General features: G+C 53.6%; 1 protein-coding gene across 1 annotated transcript; it reads left to right on the top strand.

Annotated features, from left to right (window-relative positions):
* Window positions 1–864: 864 nt before the first annotated feature.
* Window positions 865–24,254, top strand: LOC140195736 (ubiquitin carboxyl-terminal hydrolase CYLD-like). Its single transcript, XM_072254441.1, has 10 exons — window positions 865–985; window positions 1,423–1,561; window positions 4,552–4,662; window positions 6,505–6,596; window positions 7,914–7,980; window positions 10,979–11,111; window positions 11,913–12,021; window positions 14,785–14,903; window positions 18,867–19,077; window positions 21,844–24,254. Exons 1-10 carry the CDS (start codon window positions 865–867, stop codon window positions 22,026–22,028), a joined length of 1,287 nt encoding a protein of 428 aa, XP_072110542.1. The 3' UTR covers window positions 22,029–24,254.

The raw sequence follows: 24,254 nt of genomic DNA, 5'->3' as shown, positions 1-24,254 counted from the left end.
CTCACGTACCCACTACGGTCCTCACGTACCCACACAGTCCTCACATGTACCACACGGTACTCACGTACTCCACACACGGTCCTCACGTACCCACACAGTCCTCACATGTACCCACACGGTCCTCACGTACTCCACACGGTCCTTCACACGGTCCTCACGTACCCACAGGGTCCTCACATTGTACCCACACGGTCCTCACGTACCCACACGGTCCTCACGTACCCACACGGTCCTCACGTACGCACGCGGTCCCTCACGTACTCCACACGGTCCTCACGTACGCACGCGGTACTCCACACGATCCTCACATACCCACACGGTACTCCACACTGTCCTCACGTACCCACACTGTCCTCACGTACCCACACGGTTCTCACGTACCCACACGGTACTCACGTACCCACACGGGTACTCCACATGGTCCTCGCCAGCGTCTTGGTGTGATCACTGGAGGGTGACCTGATCTTGTTATGTCCCCCGTGCAGGATGAGGACAGAGGGCTGACTGATGGCACCTGGAAGGGGAAACGGTACTTTGAGTGTGGACCCAAGAGGAGGATTGTTTGTCCACTTGACCTCCTTGCCATCCTGACGCCAGGTTCCAGTCTCTGGCCATAACCCGGGACAATTTGCAAGACACCGATCGAGCTAGTAAGACTCTGCTACTTCTCCCGGCGGGCTGTTGGGGGGGAGGAGAGTGGCGCTGTGCGGGTCAGAGGTGAAGGACAAAGCCAAGGTGGTCAAGAGAGCCGGGGGTGATAGGGGAGTGGTGGGGAGTGGGTGGAGTGGGGTGGGTCACGAGGAGGATGTGACATCTGATCGACCCTGGAGGGCATGGAGGAATTGGGCCTCTGGTCCAAGAACCATGTCTGGAAAACAAAGGACCCTCCTGGGAGTCGGTGGAGGTTCCCAGCAGCTTCCGAAGTCAACTCTTGTGAGCCTCGACGGGAATGTTGTGGTTGGTGATCTGCCTGCATCCCCCTTCGGTAAAGGATTTGGGGTCAAAGTGCTGCAGGGGAGAGGGCAGGGAGGGGAGAGAGAGAGGTCGGGAGTTTGTGGGGTGAGTGAGAGGTTAGAGAGGGGGAAGGGGAGGGGGTTTTTGAGGTGAGAGGGGAGGGGAGGAGGTTGGAGTGAAGGGGAGAGTGACGGAGGGTCACTGCTATGGGGAGGGGAGATGGAGGGAGACAAGGAGAGCATCAGGAAGGGACAATGGGGAGGGGGAGAAATTGGCGAAAGGGGTTGTGAAGATGAGTCGGGTAGGAGAGATGGAGAAGGGGTGAATTTGGGAAGAGGGTTAGAGGTCAGGTCAGGGAGAGGAGGAGTGGGGTGTGCAGGCAGAAAGGGGTGGGTGTTTGGAGGGTTTAGTACTATTTGATGTACCCCAGTCCCTGCCCTCACACCGAACTGCTCCCTTTCATTCCAGCCGGCAGCCGGGAGAGTTACGTGGTCTCCGAGATCATCCCTCCGCCAAGGAGCGAGGACGCTGTGAGGATCCTCCAGGGGAGAATGCGTGGGATCCAAGGCCACTGCAATTCCTGCTACATGGACTCGGCCCTCTTCAGGCACGGACCCGTAACCGCCTGTGGGAGTGAGACCCACAGGCCTTAATCCGGGGCTGCGCTGAGCTGCTGCTGTCAGATACCCAGTGGGGGTTGAATCGGCCACTCTTTGCCTTGGGGCCCCAGGTTCCTTGGCTGGAGGTGGGACGGCTCCTAGTGGTCTTGGCTATAGGGCTAGGCTGCGGCCTACCAAGATTGGGCCTAGGACTGGAAGTTATCCAAGGAGAAGAGGCACAAGGCCTGTACTCGCTGGAGTTTAAAAGTATGGGTGGGGGGGAGGGGAGTCTCATTGAAAGCTATTAAATATTGAAAGGCCTAGTTAGTGTGGACATGCAGAAGGTATCTCCAGGAGCGGAACAGTCTAGGAGCAGGGGCACAGCCTCAGAATACTAGCACGTCCCTGTGGAACAGAGATGAGGAACCCAGTGGGTGGTGATTCTGTGGAATTCATTGCCACAGCTGGCTGTGGAGGCCAAGTCAATGGCATAGTAAATGGCCTAGTTCTATTTCTATGTCTTATGGTCTAAGAAATCCATTTATCCCTGTGGGATTGCAGTTTCCCACTGGAAAATCAGATACAGTTTGATGCAAATAGGCAGTCTCCAGAAATCTGTCTGGATTAAGGCCCAGCAGAAAGTGCTGGGCACTTCTTCTTGCCTAGGTGGATGTGAACAGGCTTGTTCAGGCTCCAACATCCCAGGACAACCCCCCCCTCCGTCCCCCCCCCCCAGCCCCTGAGCCTAGCCTACTGCCCGTGGGATGTGCAACATACTGGTTGGCGGGACAGACCTGGGTCGCTCGCTACAGGTTGGCCAGAATCACAATCAGTTTATTATCTCGGACTTGTGTCATGAAATTCGGGGGGTTTTTTTGGGCAATAAAAGAGAAACAAATGTGCAAAAGAGGAATAGTGAGGTGGTGTTCATGGACCATTCGAGAATCTGATGGTGCAGGGGGAGAAACTGCTCCTGAAACATTCAGAGTGTGTTCAGGATCCTGTACCCCCTCCCCACTGAGAAGAGGGCATGTCCAGTACAGTGAGGGTCAGGTCCTCAGTGACAGGTGCTGCCTTATTGAAACTCTGCCTGTTGATGGTGGGGCCAGTTGTGACGGTTTATTCCCCGTATGTGGGGTGACGGCGTTGTGACGGTTTATTCCCCCCGTACGTGGGGTGACGGCGTTGTGACGGTTTATTCCCCCGTACGTGGGGTGGCGGCGTTGTGACCGTTTATTCCCCTGTACGTGGGGTGACGGCGTTGTGACGGTGTATTCCCCGTACGTGGGGTGACGGCGTTGTGACGGTTTATTCCCCTGTACGTGGGGTGACGGCGTTGTGACGGTGTATTCCCCGTACGTGGGGTGACGGCGTTGTTTCGGTTTATTCCCCTGTACGTGGGGTGACGGCGTTGTGACGGTGTATTCCCCCCATACGTGGGGTGACGGCGTTGTTTCGGTTTATTCCCCTGTACGTGGGGTGACGGCGTTGTGTCACGGTTTATTCGCCCTGTACGTGGGGTGGCGGCGTTGTGACGGTGTATTCCCCCGTACGTGGGGTGACGGCGTTGTGACGGTTTATTCCCCTGTACGTGGGGTGACGGCGTTGTGACGGTGTATTCCCCCGTACGTGGGGTGGCGGCGTTGTGACGGTGTATTCCCCCGTACGTGGGGTGACGGCGTTGTGACGGTTTATTCCCCTGTACGTGGGGTGGCGGCGTTGTGACGGTGTATTCCCCCGTACGTGGGGTGACGGCGTTGTGATGGTTTATTCCCCTGTACGTGGGGTGACGGCATTGTGACGGTGTATTCCCTGTACGTGGGGTGACGGCGTTGTGACGGTTTATTCCCCTGTACGTGGGGTGACGGCGTTGTGACGGTGTATTCCCCCGTACGTGGGGTGACGGCGTTGTGACGGTTTATTCCCCTGTACGTGGGGTGACGGCATTGTGACGGTGTATTCCCTGTACGTGGGGTGACGGCGTTGTTTCGGTTTATTTGCCCTGTACGTGGGGTGACGGCGTTGTGACGGTGTATTCCCCCCATACGTGGGGTGACGGCATTGTGATGGTTTATTCCCCTGTATGTGGGGTGACGGCATTGTGACGGTGTATTCCCTGTACGTGGGGTGACGGCATTGTGACGGTGTATTCCCTGTACGTGGGGTGACGGCGTTGTGACGGTTTATTCCCCTGTACGTGGGGTGACGGCATTGTGACGGTGTATTCCCTGTACGTGGGGTGACGGCGTTGTGACGGTTTATTCCCCTGTACGTGGGGTGACGGCATTGTGACGGTGTATTCCCCGTACGTGGGGTGACGGCGTTGTTTCGGTTTATTTGCCCTGTACGTGGGGTGACGGCGTTGTGACGGTTTATTCCCCTGTACGTGGGGTGACGGCATTGTGACGGTGTATTCCCTGTACGTGGGGTGACGGCGTTGTGACGGTTTATTCCCCTGTACGTGGGGTGACGGCATTGTGACGGTGTATTCCCTGTACGTGGGGTGACGGCGTTGTGACGGTTTATTCCCCTGTACGTGGGGTGACGGCATTGTGACGGTGTATTCCCCGTACGTGGGGTGACGGCGTTGTTTCGGTTTATTTGCCCTGTACGTGGGGTGACGGCGTTGTGACGGTTTATTCGCCCTGTACGTGGGGTGACAGCGTTGTGTCGTGGTTGGCATTGCCCGGGGTTCAAATCCCACCGTTGTCTGTAAGGAGTTTGTCCGTCCTCCCCATGAGCATGTGTACGGGTCAGTAGGTCAGTTGGTCACATGGGTGTCATTGGGTTCGATGGGCTGAAGGGCCTGTTGGCGGGCTGTATCGCTGAAATCTGTGGATGCTACCTGTCCGCTATGCCGTGTGTACAGGGCTTCCCAGCTCCTACAGAGTCCTTTCATGTGTCTACAACCCTCTGAGGCGTCCCGGCCAGGGGGGATTGTGGGGATGGGTTCGCAGCCACGGGTGGGTGAGTGACGTGTTGCCGTTCCCCTGCGCAGCCTCTTCTCCTGCTCCATGGTGCTGGACTCTCTGCTGTACAAGAGCACAACCCATCACAACGCCCACATCCAGCAGATCCTCCGCGAGGAGATCGTCAACCCCCTCCGCAGGTCCGTACTCGAGGGCTGGGGGGGCAGTGGCTGTTGGGTGGAGGAGGGTGAGGTGGTCCATGGGAGGTGAGCGGGGGGGGGGGAGTCAGGGGGTTAGAGGGGTGGTGGACGGGTTATCCCAGGGAGATGTTTCCAGGGGTGCATTATCCCGGGAGGGGGTGGTATGAGCTGGCAACTGACCTCAGTGGGGAAGGGGGTTTCGACAGGGAGCACCAACTGCCCCTCCCACGTTCCCATGGGGCACCTCAGTGGCACATCTCCCTCATGGGTTAGAGTTCCTACGCCGACTCTAAGTACTTTGTGCGTCCTCCCCGTGACTGCGTGGGTTTCCTCCGAGTGCTCTGGTGTCCTCTCACGGTCCAGAGACACACCGATTAGCAGGTCAGTTGCTCGTGGTCAGCTGTCCTAAACCTCGGCCAGGGTTACACAGGTGGGCTGCTGGGTGGTGAGGCTCATTGGCCTGTCTGTCCATCACCCCCACGGAGCCCATCGTGGGTGGGGGGGGGGGTCACCGATCCAGGGAACGGCCTAACAGAACTAGAGAGAGGTGGGTACCAAACACAGCCCCACCCTTTCACTTCCCTCACCAACCCTCTCCCCCCACCCTCTGCACCAGCGTCAGGGGAAAGATTGCTCCCTGTTCCTTATGTTCTGTGCCTCAGTTCATTCATTTCCTGTGTTTTCCCACTCCCCACCCCACCCCACCCCTGCTCCCGTTTCCATCTCCCCTTCCCCCACCCTTCCCACTCCCCACCCACTGCTCCCGTTCCCATCTCCCCCACCCCTCCCACTCCCCACCCACTGCTCCCGTTTCCATCTCCCCCACCCTTCCCACTCCCCTCCCACTGCTCCCGTTTCCATCTCCCCCACCCTTCCCACTCCCCTCCCACTGCTCCCGTTTCCATCTCCCCCACCCTTCCCACTCCCCACCCACTGCTCCCGTTTCCATCTCCCCCACCCCACCCACTGCTCCTGTTCCCATCTCCCCCACCCCTCCCACTCCCCACCCACTGCTCCCGTTTCCATCTCCCCACCCCTCCCACTGCTCCCGTTTCCATCTCCGCCCACCCACTGCTCCCATTTCCATCTCCCCACCCCACCCACTGCTCCCGTTTCCATCTCCCCCACCCCTCCCACTCCCCACCCACTGCTCCCGTTTCCATCTCCCCCACCCCTCCCACTCCCCACCCACTGCTCCCATTTCCATCTCCCCACCCCTCCCACTGCTCCCATTTCCATCTCCCCCACCCACTGCTCCCATTTCCATCTCCCCACCCCACCCACTGCTCCCGTTTCCATCTCCCCCACCCCTCCCACTCCCCACCCACTGCTCCCATTTCCATCTCTCCCACCCCTACCCCTCCCACTCCCCACCCACTGCTCCTGTTTCCATCTCCCCCACCCCTTCCACTCCCCACCCACTGCTCCCGTTTCCATCTCCCCCACCCCACCCACTGCTCCTGTTCTCATCTCCCCCACCCCCACCCCTCCCACTCCCCACCCACTGCCCCCGTTTCCATCTCCCCCACCCCTCCCCCACCCCACCCACTGCTCCCGTTTCCATCTCCCCCACCCTTCCCACTGCTCCCGTTTCCATCTCCCCCACCCCACCCACTGCTCCCGTTTCCATCTCCCCCACCCCTCCCACTCCCCACCCACTGCTCCCGTTCCCATCTCCCCCACCCCCACCCCTCCCACTCCCCATCCACTGCTCCCGTTCCCATCTCCCCCACCCCTCCTACTCCCCACCCACTGCTCCCTTCCCATCTCCACCTCACCTCTTCTCCTCATCCTGTGCTCCCCCCCATCTCCCCCACCCCGTCTGTCCCGGTCTGTGCACAGGGACGGGTTTGTGGACTGTAAGAAGGTGATGAACCTGCGACAGGAGCTGACCCAGGGCGGATACTGCGCGGGCTTCACGTCCGAGGAGAAAGGTCCGTGAGGAGGAGGGAAAGTGTTTGGCTTATTTTTATCACTGAGAAAGGGTGAAAAGTTTTATATTTGCTGCCATCCAGACATACTTGTCCGGAGCTGGTCCAAAAGGGAAACACTATGCCGAATGTAAGACCATTACACACAGAAACAGGCCCTTTGGCCCATCTCGTCCATTTAAACTGCCTAGTCCCATCAACCTGTCCCAGGACCACAGACCTCCATACCCCTACCATCCATGTACAGTGCCATGTACAGGGGAGGTATTCACCCCCCCCTGTAAGTTTTCACGTTTTATTGTTTTACAACATTGAATCACAGTGGATTTAATTTGTTTTTTTTTGACACTGATCAACAGAAAAGGACTTGTCAGAGTGAAAACAAATTTCTACAAATTACGCAGCATTGTGTCTCAAATAAACAAATGACTATTTTCTCAATGAGTTTTTGTTCTGTAAGAGTTGTCCCAAATAACTAGCTGCCCTGATTAACCAATAGTCCAATTAACACTTGTAAACATGTATGGTGAATAACGTTTATTCTTGACCAAACGAGAATGAGGACTGAAACTGTGTGGTGTATAAAGACTGAGTATGGCTAGTCTTTTTCCTAGGATTGGGAGTCGAGGACTGAATCAGGAAATGGGAAGCTCGGTAGAGTAGTGGATTGTGTAACATTATTACAGCGGCTTGTGATCACAGTTCAATTCCCACCACCAACTGCAAGGTGCTTGTACGTTCTCCCCATGACTGCGTGGGTTTCCTCCCACAGTCCAGAGACATACCGGTGTGTAGGTCAATTGGTCACTTAGATATGTAGGTCGATTATAGACAGAAGAGCCTGATATCCTGCGGTATCTCCCGGATAGACAGACAGAGGGCATAGACTGAAGGTGAAAAGGGGAGATTTACTAGGAATCTGAGGGGCAATATTTTCACCCAGACAGTGGTAGGTGTATGGAATGAGCTGCCAGAGGAAATGGGATGAACTTGCTTTGACATCTTGGTCAGCTTGTGTAAGTTGGGCCTGTTTCTGTGCTGTGTGTGACTTTTTGACCCTATGATGACCAGGTGCGGGGGGGGGCCAGGGGGGAATGTTGGGCAGAACCCTGTCGGACACAGTGACGAGCTCTGTAACCCTGCTTTTCAGATGCTGAGGGTGCGGGGGGGGGGGGGGGGAGGGAATGTTAGACAGACCCTGTTAGACGCAGTGACGAGCTCTGTAACCCTGCTTTTCAGATGCTGAGGGGGATGGGAGGGATTGGGGTGTTGACAGACCCTGTTAGACGCAGTGACGAGCTCTGTAACCCTGCTTTTCAGATCCAGAGGAGTTCTTGAACGTCATAATGCATCAGGTTCTGGGACTGGAGCCGCTCCTGAAACTGAAGTGAGTCTGATTTTGCTTCAGGCCCATAAGATGGGCCAAATGGCCTAATTCTGCTCTTGGTTTTATGGCAATAAGACATAGGGGTGGAATTCAGCCCATCGAGTCTGCTCCGCCATTGCATCGTGGCTAATTTATCTATTTATTTATTTTGGCGTGCGTGTGCGTCTGTGTGTCCGTGCGTGCGTCCGTGATGATGGATTTTTCATGGCTTTTTTACAAGGCGCTGAGCAAGAGAGAGAGAGAGACTGTGTGGCATGCCACTCCTCACACAGACATTTTCACAGTATTTTCCCTTTATTTTGCTAGGTCGAGTTGCGATCTCGACACTCAACCCGGCACGGATGGAAAGCGTACTCGGGAGCGGACCCGACTAGTTTCAAACCCGGGAACCTCCGCTCCCAGGTCCAGCGCCACTGTCGTTGCGCCACCGGCCGGCCCATGGCTAATTTATTTTCCCTCTCAACCCCCTTTTCCTGCCTTCCTCCCCATAACTGACACCTCGACTAATCACGAATCTATCAGCCTGAGACTTTGGCGATCCAAAGGTCCTTCAGAAGTCAAGAGTGAGGCATAACGCTTGTTGATTATGACCATTTTACAGGAGTTGCCAGTCAGCATTGAACTCAATGTCGGACTGCCTTAGGGACTCCGGTTCTGGATCTTCCCTCCGGATTTACTCCCGAAGCCTCCCCTGTGAGTGGGTTTACCCTAGGTGAGCTGCCAACCACGATTGACGGGCCCCATCTGCCCGAAGCGACTGGTTTTAAGGTGTCAGTAACCCCCCTTTGCCCCTTCTCCTGTCAGTAAAAATGGTTCCGCCGGGCCCAGTAGCCCGCGTGAAGGCCAGGAGCTGGATTTGGTTGTCAGAGGCTGTTTGAGGTGCACGTCATTGGGAACATGTAGTAGGTAGTGGGAGCCTGCCCCATTACCACTTTCAGCTATAACAAACTTCAGGAACCAAATTGTTTACGTATGTGACCAACAACAGATCTGTCCTTCCTTGTTACAGAATCAACAGTGTCTAACAGGCCCTTCAGCCCATCTCGTCCATGCTCACTGTGTTGCCCAGTGAGTGAGTCCCAGCTGGCATGTTTGGCCCATGACCCACAGCCCGCTAACCCTCTCCCATCCACGTACAGTACGTATCCAAATGGCTTTTCAATAGTGCTAATGTGTCCATCTCAACCACTATCTCCAGTAACCAGCAGGTCAGCCTCTTTGAACTAAACTCCTCAGCTGTGGAATTCAACACCCAAAACTAAACAGGACACTTTTAAACACCAGTTCAAAACCTATTTATTTATCCTTGCTTTTAATAAACATCTTTGTGTCTTTTACTTGCATGTTCATTTTTATTTTTTATTTTATTTTCACATTTGTGCCTTCAACCAATGGTAAAGGACCTCGAATTGCGTCATCTGCATGAAATGTGCTCTCTAAGTAAACTTAATATTATTATTGTTCCTCCTTCTGGCAGATCGTTCCAAATACGCACCACCCTTTTGCGTGAAGAAGATCACCCTAATGTTCGTTTTAAATCATTCGCCTCTAACTTAAACCTCTGCCCTCTCGTTTTTAGCACCGCCCCCCCCGGGAACGAAGGCTGTGTGCTTTTACCCTGTCTAGGTCCCTCCTGATCTTGTACACCTCTCTCAGGTCACCTCTCCACAGAGTCATAGAGAAGTACAGCATAGAAACAGGCCCTTCAGCCCATCTAGTCTGTGCCAAAATCATTTCAACTGCCTACTCCCAATGACCAGCACCAGGACCATAGCCCTCCATACCCCTGCCATCCATGTACCTATCCAAAATCCTCTCAAATGTTGAAATTGAGCTCACATTAAACCTCTTGTGCTGGCAGCTCACTCCACACTCTCACGACCCTCTGAGTGAAGAAGTTTCCCCTCATGTTCCCCTTAAACTTTCCGTCTTTCATCCTTAACCCATGATCTCTGGTTGTAGTCCCACACAACCTCAGTGGAAAAAAGGCCGCTTTTATTTACTCTATCTATACCCCTCATAAATTTTGTATCCCTCTGTCAAATCTTCTCTCAATCTTCTACGTTCTAAAGAATACAGTCCTAACCTACTCAATCTTTCTTTATAACTCAGGTCCTCCAGACCCAGCAACATCCTTGTATATTTTCTCTGTACTCTTTCAACCTTGTTTACATCTTTCCATAAGACCACAAGCCAGAGGAGCAGAATTAGGCTATTCAGCCCATCGACTCTGCTCTGACATCCCATCTCCTGGTCTACGTTACGATTCCTTGTAACTGAGATCCCCGAGTCCAGGCATCATCCTGGTAAATCTTTTTTGCACTCTTTCATGTTTAATAACATCTTTCCGATAACAGGGCAACCAAAACTGTACACAATACTCCACATGTGGCCACAGATAACTGCAACAAAGCTCCTGCACTCAATGCCCTGACTGATGAAAGGTTTCTTCACCAGGCTGTCTCCACTTTCACACTCCAAAGTCCCTCTGTTCTGAACCTTTCCTGTAAATATTTTCTGATTCTGTAACCCAAGGGGGGGAAGATTAGCTTTATTAAAGATTATTTGTCACATGTACATCGAAACACCTAGTCAATGACAAAAACAGTCCAAGGACATGCTGGGGGCAGCCTGCAAGAGAAATGTTCATGAGAGTAAACCTATTTCTGATTCTGCAATGCTGCCCCGTTTCTGGTGCCAGCGTACCGTGCCCACGACTCACTAACCCTAACCTGTACGTCTTTGGACTGTGGGAGGAAACCAGAGCACCTGGAGGAATCTCACACAGTGACGGCAGAACGTACTAACTCCTTACAGCCAGCGGCAGGAACTGAACCCCGATCACCTGCACTGTGATGGTGATACGCCAACCGATGGGCTGCCAGCTGGTGTTCCCGTGAGTCTGAAACCCCGGGAGTGCAGTGAGGGCCCCGGGTGATGCAGGCTACAGTCTCAGTGCCTGTGGTGGGGGGTAACCCTGTCTCTCTCTGCGCTGCAGGTCACAAGGACTGAAGGACCAGGATTGTTTCTGCCACCAGATATTCATCGATGAGGACGATGAGCTCCTTGTGCCGACTGTACAGCAGCTGGTGGAGCAATCCTTCCATTGTAACCACCTCAAGCTGACAGAGGTGAGTATCTCCAGTGACCCAGTGTAACAAAAATACTCCAGCATTCACACCCCCCTCACACCCCGTCTCCCTCACACCCCTCACCCCCCTCTCCTCACACCCCTCACCCCCCTCTCCCTCACACCCCCTCGCACCCCCCTCACACCCCCCTCTCCCTTGCACCCCACCTCACACCCCTCTCCCTCACACCCCCTCGCACCCCCCTCTCCCTCACACCCCACCTCACACCCCTCTCCCTCACACCCCCCCTCGCACCCCCCTCCCTCACACCCCCCCTCACACCCCCCTCACACCCCCCTCTCCCTCACACCCCCCTCACACCCCCCCTCCCTCACACCGCCCCCACACCCCCCCTCCCTCACACCCCTCTCCCTCACACCCCCCCTTGCACCCCCCCTCCCTCACACCCCCCTCTCCCACACCCCCCTCACCCCCATCTCCCTCACAGCCCCCTCTCCCTCACCCCCCCTCTCCCTCGCACCCCGTCCCTCACACCCCCTTTCCCTCACCCCCCTCACCCCCTCTCCCTCACGCCCCCCCCCCACACCCCCCTCCCTCACACCCCCCTCTCCCTCACGAGCTTTCTTGAGCTTGGCCTGGACGCTGGTGGAGCTTGGCGGGATCTGCTGACATCCATTGCCTTCTCCGAAGGTCAGCACCACCCCAGTGCTCCACTAGATAGCGTGCCTGGTTCCTCTGTGCCTGTCTTTGCAGTGGGACTGGATTCACTCTGTGGACAGGGGGAATTACCCCACCCCACCTCTCAGATTAACTCTTTACCTCCTCCTCCTCCCCTCCCAGGTTCCCTCCTGCTTCTTCATCCAGATGCCTCGTTTTGGGAAGAGTTACAAGATGTTTGAGAAGATTATCCCCTCGCTGGAACTGGACATCACTGATCTGCTGAGTGACAGTAGGTAAAAGGGGGTGTCTCGCGGGTGTTGAGCGCACGGTCACCCCCCCCCCCACACCGCTGACGTGGGCTGAGCAAGGAGTGGTGGGGGGGGTGGACTTGATAAACTGAGTTTAGAATCCGGTTAATTATCACTGAAATCTTATGAAATTTGTTGTTTTGTGGTAGCAGTACAGTGTAATATGTTAAAAATCACTGGAAGTTATAAGATATATTAAAAATAATATATAGTGCAAAAAGAGAGCAAAATAGAATGAGAATCGGGTTATTATCACTGACATATGTTGTGAAATGTGTTATTTTGCAGTAACAGTAAATAATTTAATGGGGTTGAGAGGGAAATTAAATTCGCCATGATGGAATGGCAGATCAGACTGGGCCAGATGGCTTCGAAACTTTGACCATAGAGTACAGAATCAGGCCCTTCAGCCCGACCCACACGTGCTGACCAACTGTCCTACCAGAGCTCGTCCCATTTGCCTGCATTTGGCCCATTTCGTCCTTCACCTCCCCCTCCCATGTACCCGTCCAAGTTTGTGATTCCACCTGCCTCTACCACTTCTTCTGGCAGCTTGTTACATATTCTCACCATCTTTTGTGTGGAAAAATAATGTTCCGTCGATCCCTTTAAAATCTTTCCCCCGTCAGGGTAAAGCTTTGCCGTCTCGTTTGAGACTGCCCTACTCTGGTATAAAGACTGTGGCCATTCACCTTACCAATGCCTGCAGTGACGTCATAAACCTCAGCCTCCTACACTCGAGGGAAAACACTTCGTGTTTCTAGCCTCTCCTTGTGACCCAGCTCCTCCTGTCCCAGTAACAAATTCATGAATTGTATTTTGCACCCTCTCCATTTTAATGACAATCTTCCTGTAGCAGGGTGACCAGACTCTGTGCAATACTCCATGTACTCAGTGTTTTAGGAAAAGCTCTTCCCCTCTGCCATCAGATTTCTGAATGGACATTGAACCCATGAACGTCACCTCGCTATTTTTGCTTTCTCCTTGCACTAATTTAATTGGATTTTAAAATATATATTTAGAGAGTCATAGAAAATTACAGTCCAGAAACAGTCCCTTCAGCCCATCTAGTCCGTGGTGAAATATTTAAACTGCCCACTCCCATCAACCTGCATTGGGACCATAACCCTCCATATCTCTACTATCCATGTACCTATCCAAACTTATCTTAAATGTTGAAATTGAGCTCATATGGACCACTTGTACTGGCAGCTCATTCCACACTCTCACCACCCTCCGAGTGAAGAAGTTTCCCTTCATGTTCCTCTTAAACTTTTCACCTTTCACCCTTAACCCATGACCTCTATCTATACCCCTCATAATTTTGTATGCCTCTGTCAAATCGCCTCTCAATCTTCTACGTTCCAGGGAATAAAGTCCAAACCTGTTCAATCTTTCCTTTAACTCAACTCTTTAAGTCCCAGCAACATTCTTGTGAATTTTCTCTGTACTCTTTCAACCTTGTTTACCTCTTTCCTGTAGGTAGGTGACTAAAACTGCACACACTTCTCCAAATTAGGCCTCACCAACATCTTATACAATTTCAACATAACATTGCATCTCCTGTACTCAATACATTGATTATGAAGGCCAATGTGCCAAAAGCTTTCTTGTGACACCACTTTCAATGAATTATGGACCTGTATTCCCAGATCCCTTTGTTCAACCACACTCCTCAGTGTCCTGTTGTTCACTGTGTAAGAACTATCCTGGTTGGTCCGACAGAAGTATAAAAACCTCACACTTGTCTACATTAAATTCCATCTGCCATTTTTCAGCCCATTTTTCCAGCTGATGCAGATCCTCAGCAAACTATAATCGTCTTCCTCACTGTCCCCAATCTTGGTGTCATTGGCAAATTTGCTGATCCAGTTAATGACGTTACCATCCAAATCATTGATACAGATGACGAACAACAGTACCGATCCCTGTGGCACACCACTAGTCACAGGCCTCCAGTCAGAGAGGCAACCATCCACTACCACTCTCTGGCTTTGTTGTGGCCAGTTCACAAGACTCTGATAACTCAGTGCCACCCCTTACCTGTGCATGAGAGAAGAGCCCGGCTCCTGTCGCCAAACTCTTCTAAAGTTTGAATAAAGAACTGACACTTTCATACAGAAACTAACTAGCTGTTACGGATATTGGCCAACTGGCAATCTGTATATGTTCACATTATTTATTTTCAACCATCATTCACAATGCAGCTGTCAAAAGTCAATAGGAACTACAAGCTAACAACTAGTTTGAAATTAGTAATTGTCCCCTAGCTGGTGTGAGTTTTGGATCTTTTGATTACATCCTTATCTTGTCTCAGTATGCCAAATGGCTCTGGGCCTGCTGTATGAAGGGAAACTTTGTTCTTCAAAGACCTCTCTTGCCTGGGATGTCTGCACACTGTCTGTAAACTCTCCTGGTCTGGACATTACTGCAACCTTTGCCTTTGTGCAGCTTCCACAGCTTCTATCAAGCCAATTTTGAATCCAATTTCTTCTCTTCTCCTCTCCTCACCAGCCCATCATCTCCCTCTGCTGCCCCTCTTCCCTCCCATTCTCCCATGTTCCACTGTTCTCTATCAGCTTCCTTCTGTTCCAGCCCTTTACCTTTTCCATCCACCTGACTTCACCTGTCACCTGTTGGTGGTGTCGGGTTGGAAGCTGAGCATCCCTTCCAGCTGCCAGCAGGGTGTTGACATGGCTACATTGTCCAGGGCCAGGTATTAACCCTCTCCCCTGCCATTTCAGGTCCCCGAGAATGCTGTCTGTGTGCAGATCTGGCCACCCGGGAGTGCGAAGAATGCTTCAGGGACAAGCTGTTTTCAAAAACGGGCCTCAAGCAGTACTGTGACGCTTGCTGGCATCAGGTACTGTATGTGTTCCTCATCTGTGGGGTAGGATAGTTTCCTGTAATTACGATCAGCTTTGCTAACGCCGACTTGTATGTTGTGAAATGTGTTGTTTTGTGAAGGCAGTACAGCGCACAGGCATTAAATATTGAACACGACAGCGCACAGGCATTAAACATCGAACACGACAGCGCACAGGTATTAAACATCGAACGTGACAGCACAGTACAGGTATTAAACATCGAACATGACAGCGCACAGACATTAAACATTGAACGTGACAGCACAGAACAGGCATTAAACATCGAACACGACAACGCACAGGTATTAAACATTGAACACGACAGCCCAGTACAGGCATGAAACATCCAACATGACAGCACAGTACAGGTACTAAACATCGAACACGACAGCGCACAGGCATTAAACATCGAACGTGACAGCACAGTACAGGTACTAAACATCGAACACGACAGCGCACAGGCATTAAACATCGAACGTGACAGCACAGTACAGGGCCTCTTGTTGGACCATTCGGAAATCTGATGGCAGAGGGGCAGAAGCTGTCTGAGACGTTGAGTGTGAGCCTCCAGGCTCCTGTCAATGACCTGAATGGTGAGGATGCAAAGTGATGGATGCTGTCTTGCTGAGGCACTGCCTGCTGAAGATGCCCTCCATGGCAGCAAGGGTTGGACCCGTGGTGGAGCTGGCCAAGTTTACGATCCTGTGCGTCGGCGCCTTCACCCCAGGCCGTGATACAACCGGTCAGAATCCTCTCAGCGATGCAACTACAGAAATTGATATAGTGGGGTTGGCCCGCGCCGTTTCACTGGGAGTTTGACGGTCTGCCCCCACCCAGTACGGATTCAGGCAGCACCCAGAGGCTCTCCCACACCACTTCAGTGTCTGCTGTCCTAGGTGACTGCAACAGGTGATCCTACAACCCACCAGTGTCCACTCATTCTGACCCCCCCAGTGACCCCACCCCAGTGTCTGCTCATTGCTGACCCCCCCATGTCCACTCGTTACTGACCACATCACCCCCGTGTCCACTCGTTACTGACCACACCACCCCCGTGTCCACTCATTCTGACCACACCACCCCTGTGTCCACTCATTCTGACCCCCCAGTGACCCCACCCCGGTGTCCGCTCATTGCTGACCCCCCCCCGTGTCCACTCGTTACTGACCACATCACCCCCGTGTCCACTCATTCTGACCCCCCAGTGACCCCACCCCGGTGTCCGCTCATTGCTGACCCCCCCCGTGTCCACTCATTACTGATCCCTGCCCCCCGTGTCCACTTGTTACTGACCACACCACCCCTGTGTCCACTCATTCTGACCCCCAGTGACCCCACCCCGGTGTCCGCTCATTGCTGACCCCCCCCGTGTCCACTCATTCTGACCTCCCAGTGACCCCACCCCGGTGTCCGCTCATTGCTGACCCCCCCCCGTGTCCACTCGTTACTGACCACATCACCCCTGTGTCCACTCGTTGCTGACCCCCCCCCCCGGTGTCTGCTCATTGCTGACCATACCCCCCCCCGTGTCCACTCGTTACTGATACACCCCACCCGTGTCCACTCGTTACTGACCACATCACCCCTGTGTCCACTCGTTACTGACCACATCACCCCCGTGTCCACTCATTCTGACCCCCCAATGACCCCACCCCGGTGTCCGCTCATTGCTGACCCCCCCCGTGTCCACTTGTTACTGACCACACCACCCCTGTGTCCACTCATTCTGATCCCCCAGCGACCCCACCCCAGTGTCCGCTCATTGCTGACCCCCCCCCCCGTGTTCACTCATTACTGACCACATCACCCCCGTGTCCACTGATTCTGACCTCCCAGTGACCCCACCCCGGTGTCCGCTCATTGCTGACCCCCCCCCCATGTTCACTCGTTACTGACCACATCACCCCTGTGTCCACTCGTTGCTGACCCCCCCCCCCCCCGGTGTCTGCTCATTGCTGACCATACCCCCCCCGTGTCCACTCGTTACTGATACACCCCACCCGTATCCACTCGTTACTGACCACATCACCCCTGTGTCCACTCATTCTGACCTCCCAGTGACCCCACCCCGGTGTCCGCTCATTGCTGACCCCCCCCCCATGTCCACTCGTTACTGACCACATCACCCCTGTGTCCACTCGTTGCTGACCCCCCCCCCCCCCGGTGTCTGCTCATTGCTGACCATACCCCCCCCGTGTCCACTCGTTACTGATACACCCCACCCGTATCCACTCGTTACTGACCACATCACCCCTGTGTCCACTCGTTACTAACCACACCATCCCTGTGTCCACTCATTCTGACACCCCAGTGACCCCACCCCGGTGTCCGCTCATTGCTGACCCCCCCCCGTGTCCACTCGTTACTGACCACATCACCCCTGTGTCCACTCGTTGCTGACCCCCCCCCCCGGTGTCTGCTCATTGCTGACCATACCCCCCCCCCCGTGTCCACTCGTTACTGATACACCCCACCCGTGTCCACTCGTTACTGACCACATCACCCCTGTGTCCACTCGTTACTGACCACATCACCCCGGTGTCCGCTCATTGCTGACCCCCCCCCCGTGTCCACTTGTTACTGACCACACCACCCCTGTGTCCACTCATTCTGACCCCCAGTGACCCCACCCCGGTGTCCGCTCATTGCTGACCCCCCCCCGTGTCCACTCGTTACTGATCCCTCCCCCCCCCATGTCCACTCGTTGCTGACCCCCTCCCCCCAGTGTACGCTCATTGCTAACCCCCCCCCCCCACCAGGTGTCTGCTCATTGCTGCCCCCTCCAACTCCAGTGTCCACTCGGTGCTGCCCTCTAGTGTTCGCCTGGTGAAACAAGCTGGACCAGGACAACTTGCTATCCATCTAGAGTCACACCACTTGGGCTCTATATTTTTTTTTCTTTGTGACTGTTTTTATGAAATCATAACCATATATGCTATTTGCGCTACGGGCTGTTGGTTATGTGTTTTGCAGCTTGGCCCCAGAGGGAAAATGTTTCATTTGGCAGTATTCATGTATGGTTGAATGAGAATTAAACGAACTACAATTCAGCAGGTCAGTCGGCATCTATGGAGGGGGATAAATGGTCAATGATTTGGGCTGAGTCACCTCATCGGCACTGGGAAGGAAGGAGGAAGGAGCCAGGATAAGAAGGTTGGGCGAGGAGGAGGAGGGGGACAAGCTGGCAGGTGAGACCAGGTAATAGAAAGAAGGATAACATGAGAAGCTGGGAGGTGATAGGTGGAAGAGATAAAGGATTGAAGAAGGAGGAATCTGGTAGGAGAGGTGAATGGACCATGGGAGACGGGAGGAGGAGTGGAAGCAGAGGGAGGAGATGAATTTCCACCTCTTGGCCACTTTGCCGTCAGTGATATGAGACTGATGGTGTCTGTTGGTGTCATCAAGTCAGTTACTACCCATGTGGTATCAAGTTCTGCCTTTATACAGCCTTTTTAAGGGGTGGCACGTCACGTGGTGGTTAGCGTAACAGTTTACACGGAAGCAGTCAGAGATCGGGGTTCAATTCCCACCACTGTCCACAAGGAGTTTCCACGTTGTCCTCATCACCTCGTGGTTTCCTCCCACGTTCTCCCCAAAGACGTATCAATTCGGGTTGGTAAGTTTTATCGTTTATTATGAAGATACGGCGCGGAACATCCCATTTCGGCCCTTTGAGTCACACCACCCAGCAATCCCCCGAATTAGTCACAGGACAATTTACAATGACCAACTCACCTACCCACAGATATGTTTTTGCACTGTGGGAGGAAACCAGAGCACCCGGAGCAAACCCATGTGGACACGGTACATCTGCAGGGATCTGCTAGAGTCTTTGGTTACGTACCAAAGCCACGGTCATGCCTTCTTTGTGGGTCCCAGGACGGACCTTCAGGACGAACCCTGTGACTGACACAGAGGTGTTTCTGATTGACGTGTGCTCCTCTCCACCCCGCCCGCAGGTTCACAAACATCCTGCCCGACGAGCACACAAGCCGACGGTGCTCCAGTGCCCTCCCGAATACGAGCGGAGCCAGAGGGCACGGGTGCCTCGTGAGAAGATGCAGCTCTTCGCCATGTTGTGCATTGAGACCAGCCACTACGTCTCCTTCATCAAGTATGGCCCCGGCGACGGAGACTGGATGTTCTTTGACAGCATGTCAGATCGGCACGGTGAGAGCACAGCCGGGTATGGGTGACAGGCACAGGGCGGGGGGTGGTGAGGGATTCCAGAGGGCGGGGGGTGGTGAGGGATTCCGGAGGATTCCAGAGGGCGGGGGGCGGTGAGGGATTCCGGAGGATTCCAGAGGGCAGGGGGGCGGTGAGAGATTCCAGAGGATTCCAGAGGGCGGGGGGCGGTGAGGGATTCCGGAGGATTCCAGAGGGTGGGGGGTGGTGAGGGATTCCAGAGGGTAGACCCTGGGCAGCTGAAAATGGTGGGACCTTAAACACGACCCTGTCTCCTATGCACAAGCCAGTTGTGAATCCAAACAGCCAATTCCCTACGAACTCCGTGCATCTTCATCTTCTGGATTAGCCTCCCATGAGGGCCTTACTAAAATCCACATGGACAACATCCACTGCCCTACCCTCATCAATCTCTCTCATCACCTTGTCAAAAAACTCAATCAAGTTGGTAAGGCACAACCAGCTCTCCCTAATTAGGACATGGGTTTTCCAAATGCTCATATGTCCTATCCCTAAGAATTTTCACCAGCAATTTTCCTGTAACTGATGTGAGACTCACTGGGCTATCGTTCCCAGGATTTTCCCCTGTTCCCTTCGTAAATAGAGGTACAAATTAGCCACTCGCCAGTCCTCCAGGACCTCGCCTGTGGCTAGAGAGGACACAAAGATACTGGTCAAGGGCCCAGTAATCTCATGTTTTGCCTCCTTCAATAACCTGGGGTAAATCCCATCAAGCCTGGGGACTTATCCATCTTAATATGCATTAGAAGGCCCAACACTTGCTCCTCCTTAACCTCTAAATGCCTTAATATATTTTTACACTCAGCACTGATCCCCTGGCCCTCCATATCCTTTTCCTTTGTAAACACTGAAGCAAAATACTCAATGAGTACCTTTCTCACATTCTCCGCATCTGAGCAAATGTTCCTCCCTTTATCCCTGAGAGGTTCCATCCCCTCCCTAGTTATCCTCGTACTCTGGATGTATAAGGGCCTTTCATGGCCCCTCCTGGTCTCCTAATACCCTTCTTTAGTTCTCTTCTGGCTTCTTTAAAGCCCTGATGTGCTTCATTTGATCCTAATTTCTGAAGCTTTACATACTTCTCCTTTCTCTTCTTGACCACATTCATCACTTCCCTGGATTTCCAAGGCTCTCTTACTTTTCCATTCCACCTTTTCTTTCTAACAGGAACGTACCTTTCCTGTACTCTGTGCAATTGATCTTTAAACACCCTCCACATGTCTGATGTGGACTGGCTGGAGAAAAGGAGTTCCCAATTAATCCTTCTTCGTCCCTGCCTAATGCCCTTGTAATTTGCCCTACTCCAGTTTAAAACTTTCCCACAAGGACCATACCTAACCTTATCCATAGCTATCCTGAAAGTTCAGGAGTTGTGGTCCCTAAATATTCACCACTGAATGGTCAGTCACCTGACCAGATCCATTGCCCAACTCCAGGTCCAGTACGGCCCATCCTCTCGTTGCACTGCCTACATACTGATTTAAGGAACCTTCCTAATTCTGCCCCATCTAAACCCCTTACCCCAAGGAGGACGCAGTTTATGTGAGGGAAGTTGAAGTCCCCCATGACAACAACCCTATAATGTTTATACATTTCCTTAATCTGATTCCCTATCTGTTCCTCAATGTCCCAGTAACTATTACCGGGTCTGCAGTACAATCTCAGTGTGTTTGCACCCTGACTATTCCTGAGCTCCACCCAAATGGAATCAGTGTCTGACCCCTCCATTATGTCTCCCCCGAGTGATATTACCCCTGATTAGTAGTGTAACCTCACCCCCCTTTTACCTCCTCCTCTATCATTTCTAAAACTTCAAAAACCTGGTACAGTAATCATCCATTTCTGTTCCTCCCCTCCCTCTACCTCTGTAGAGAATCCCAGCCCGAACAAATCTCCTCCACCCCTCACCCCAGGCTCCCGGCTGTGGGTTTAAGTTGGGCATGGTGGTAGGGACAGAGGTGTTTAAGAAACTCCTTTACCTGTGCGCCTGTGTAAGAGTTGTGTTTAACGTCCCTAATTGACCAACACCCCTGGCAGCGTGTACCACACATACACCACTCTGTGTGGGGGAAGAGACAAGATCTCCCTCCCCACTCACTCGTGTTAGCCTTTGTATCTCTGGGAAAAGTCTCTGGCTGTCTACTCATTCTATGCATCGTATCATCTGGTACACATCTGTCAGGGCATCGCTCATGCTCGGCTGCCAACAGCAATGCCTGGACCTCGCTCAACTTTGCCCTGAGTCTTTCCCCCGCTATACTGGCTATCCCTCCTCGATCTCACAGCTGAAATGAAGAGTCACCCAGATCAGTACAGGCCCTTCGGCCCATGATGTCTCGACCCGAAAGATGAAGGGTGTGGCACTGGGACTAAGATGTGGGGGTGCTTGCCCAACAGGGACAGTTTCCCATCCTTCACACCGTCCATGTTGGTTCTGTCTGCCCGGCTAAACTGTGGTGACTGTGGTCCACCTGGTCTCAGCCCTCTCCATTCACCTCACTGCAGCTTCCTCATTTTCTTCCCTCCCCCTCCCCTCCTCCTCCCCCTCCCTGACCCTCTCCCCCTCCGTCAGGACCCACTGGGCTCCTCCAGCGATGCCCGCGCCCCACCCGTGCACGCGTGACTGACAGTGTCTAGACTGGGATCTTGCTGAGCTGCCGGCCCAGAGTGCTGGGGTGGCTGGAGTGGCCTTGGGCGGGTGTGCTCTGACGGCTCTTGTGATCCCTACAGGCGGAGAGAGCGGCTACAACATCCCGTCGGTGACGGCTTGCCCCGAGGTGGGGCTGTACACCCACGTGCCCCCCGCCCGCCTCGCCAAGCTGAGCCCCCGGGACCTGGAGGGAGTGGCCAAGCGGCAGCTGTGTGACGCCTACATGTACCTGTACCAGAACCCCAGGATGGCCGTCTACCGGTGACCCCAGGCCCTGGGCCCCGGCTTGCTGCAGGAGATGATGGGGGGGGTGGGTGGGCGGCAGGTTGGAGGGCAGTCACCTCAACCAGCCGGGCTTCATCACAACTGGCACCGGCTCTGCTACATGAATTTGCACCGGGTCGTGTTCTGGCACTCGGTCAGAGACTGGCACTGTAATGAGGACGCTGTGTCTGGGTCAGGAATGTGGTGTCTGACAGCAGGGCTGAAGGGCTCGGGAAATAGGTCCAGCTCACCATCCTTCAAACCCTCCGTGGCCTGGCCGAGTTGTGGTGACATCTTAGCCTCCCTCCAACCCCCCTGTCCCTCCCTCAGCCGCCTTCTATCCTCCTCCGCCCGGTTGCTCCGTGCTGTAAGAAGCCATTGCTGTGTGGTTTAGTCCAGAGGTTCATCGTGTGCTGAGTTGTCCAGATGTTTGACCTATGTCATGTCCAGATGTTTTCCCAGTGCCAGTTTGTCCTGTTGTAAGGATCACACCTGTAGGCACGTATTTACCGACAAGTAACCTTTATTGTCTCAACTAAGACACATGTGGGTTCACTACCACTGTGCACCCACCAGGATTTCCCAACCCTCCATGAACAGTCGATGAAGAGAAAAGGTATTACCCAAGAAAGGAGACAACACTGGCCAAGTGTGACTCGTGGTCCCGATCCCCACGTGTCCCTGGGGTCCTCCTTATCCGTGATGGTTGGTCTCTGCTTGCTTTAGAGTCATCACCGTTGGGTACTTGGAGCTCCTAACTCTGTTCCTCGTCAATTAAACTGGTGCATCTCCATCCCATTGGCTCCAGGTCACCTGACCCACCTGGGTCACCACCTTACCGGTTCTAGTCCGGGTCTACAACCAACGTTGTTTCATGCTTCTACCCCCCAGCCTTGTGTATTTGTGTCTTTCAACTCTGACTGGTCCAAACCAGTTAAACTAGAGGACTCGGGCACTGAGTCTAACAAGATTACAGATTGATTCTTTGGTAGGGCTGGCACCTTACATGATAAATATCTACTCATCTGAGAATGGTCTCAGGTTTAGCAGCTCCTTCTGTCCACATTCAGTTGCTCTCGTTAGGTGATCCCAGAGCAGGAACCAGTTCAGAGTTTACAAAATGGGGGAAACACGGACAATTAGTTTGTCAACTTCCCTTGTCCTTGAGTCATCTGAATCCACTAATTTGTAGACTGTAGTTCCTTCTGGCTAACAGTCCTGTGACAGTCTGTCAATCTGTTTGTCCTGTGACGGTCTGTCCTTCTGTTTGTCCTGTACTGGTCAATCCAGATGTTTGTCCTGTGCCAGATTATCCAGATGTTCATCATGCTGTTCGGTTGCCCAGATGTTTGCTTGTCCCTGGCTGCATCAGCCAGATGTTCACCCTTTGGCCCAGGGCAGCCCTGGCCCACCCCTGCCCCCCCTCAGGCTTCACAGGCAAACGGAAGGTTTGAGTGATTTTCTCTGAGAAGGCCAGCGTTCATTACCCCTCCGAGGTTGTCGTGATGAGTCGGTATCGGAACCATGGCACCCCCAGTGAAGGTGATTGCTCCCACAGTGTGGAGTTCCAGGATGTGACTCCGGTGACCCTGAGGGACAGGCTGTTGGTCTTCGGGACGAGAAACGTCGGCGTCGGTTTCCTGCAGCCCATTTGTTCTCGGTGCCTCAGATTCAGGTTCGTGTGTTTGCCACTTGTACGTGGAACCGTACAGTGAGACGCATGGTCTGCATTAACAACCGACACAGACTAAGGATGTGCTGGGGGCAGTCCACACGTGTCACCACACGTTCCGGTGCCAGCTTCGCACGTCCGCAATATTCAGCTGAACAATACAACAGCACAAGGCGACAGCAAACAAGCCCCTTTCCCACCCATTCACACAGGACAGGCTGCCAGTCCTGTTCCCCAGACCCTCCCATTCACAGGCATTGGGCCCCCAACCTCCCATCCCTGGTTCAGACGCAGCCTCGGCCTCTGGACCTGCCGAGCTCTGAACTTTGACCTCTGGACTTTGCTGACCTCTGGGTAGCGACCCCTCCCAAAACTGACTGGATCATAGGATTGACCTTCGGGCCTTGACCGCCTCTGGCTTTCGTTTGCCAGGAGTGTCTCCTCACCGTCCGCCCCAGCCCTTTACGCTGGTCCCAGCTACCCGCTTCAGGCTCCAGTCTTCAGTGCCAGTTGTTTTGCATATTCAACTTTATAAATAAAAAGATTTATTTTTAA

Source organism: Mobula birostris, chromosome 3, assembly GCF_030028105.1.
Source record: "Mobula birostris isolate sMobBir1 chromosome 3, sMobBir1.hap1, whole genome shotgun sequence".
Classification (NCBI taxonomy): Eukaryota; Metazoa; Chordata; class Chondrichthyes; order Myliobatiformes; family Myliobatidae; genus Mobula; species Mobula birostris.
The sequence above is the reverse complement of the archived record's forward strand: the minus strand, read 5'-3'. Positions and strand labels throughout refer to the sequence as shown.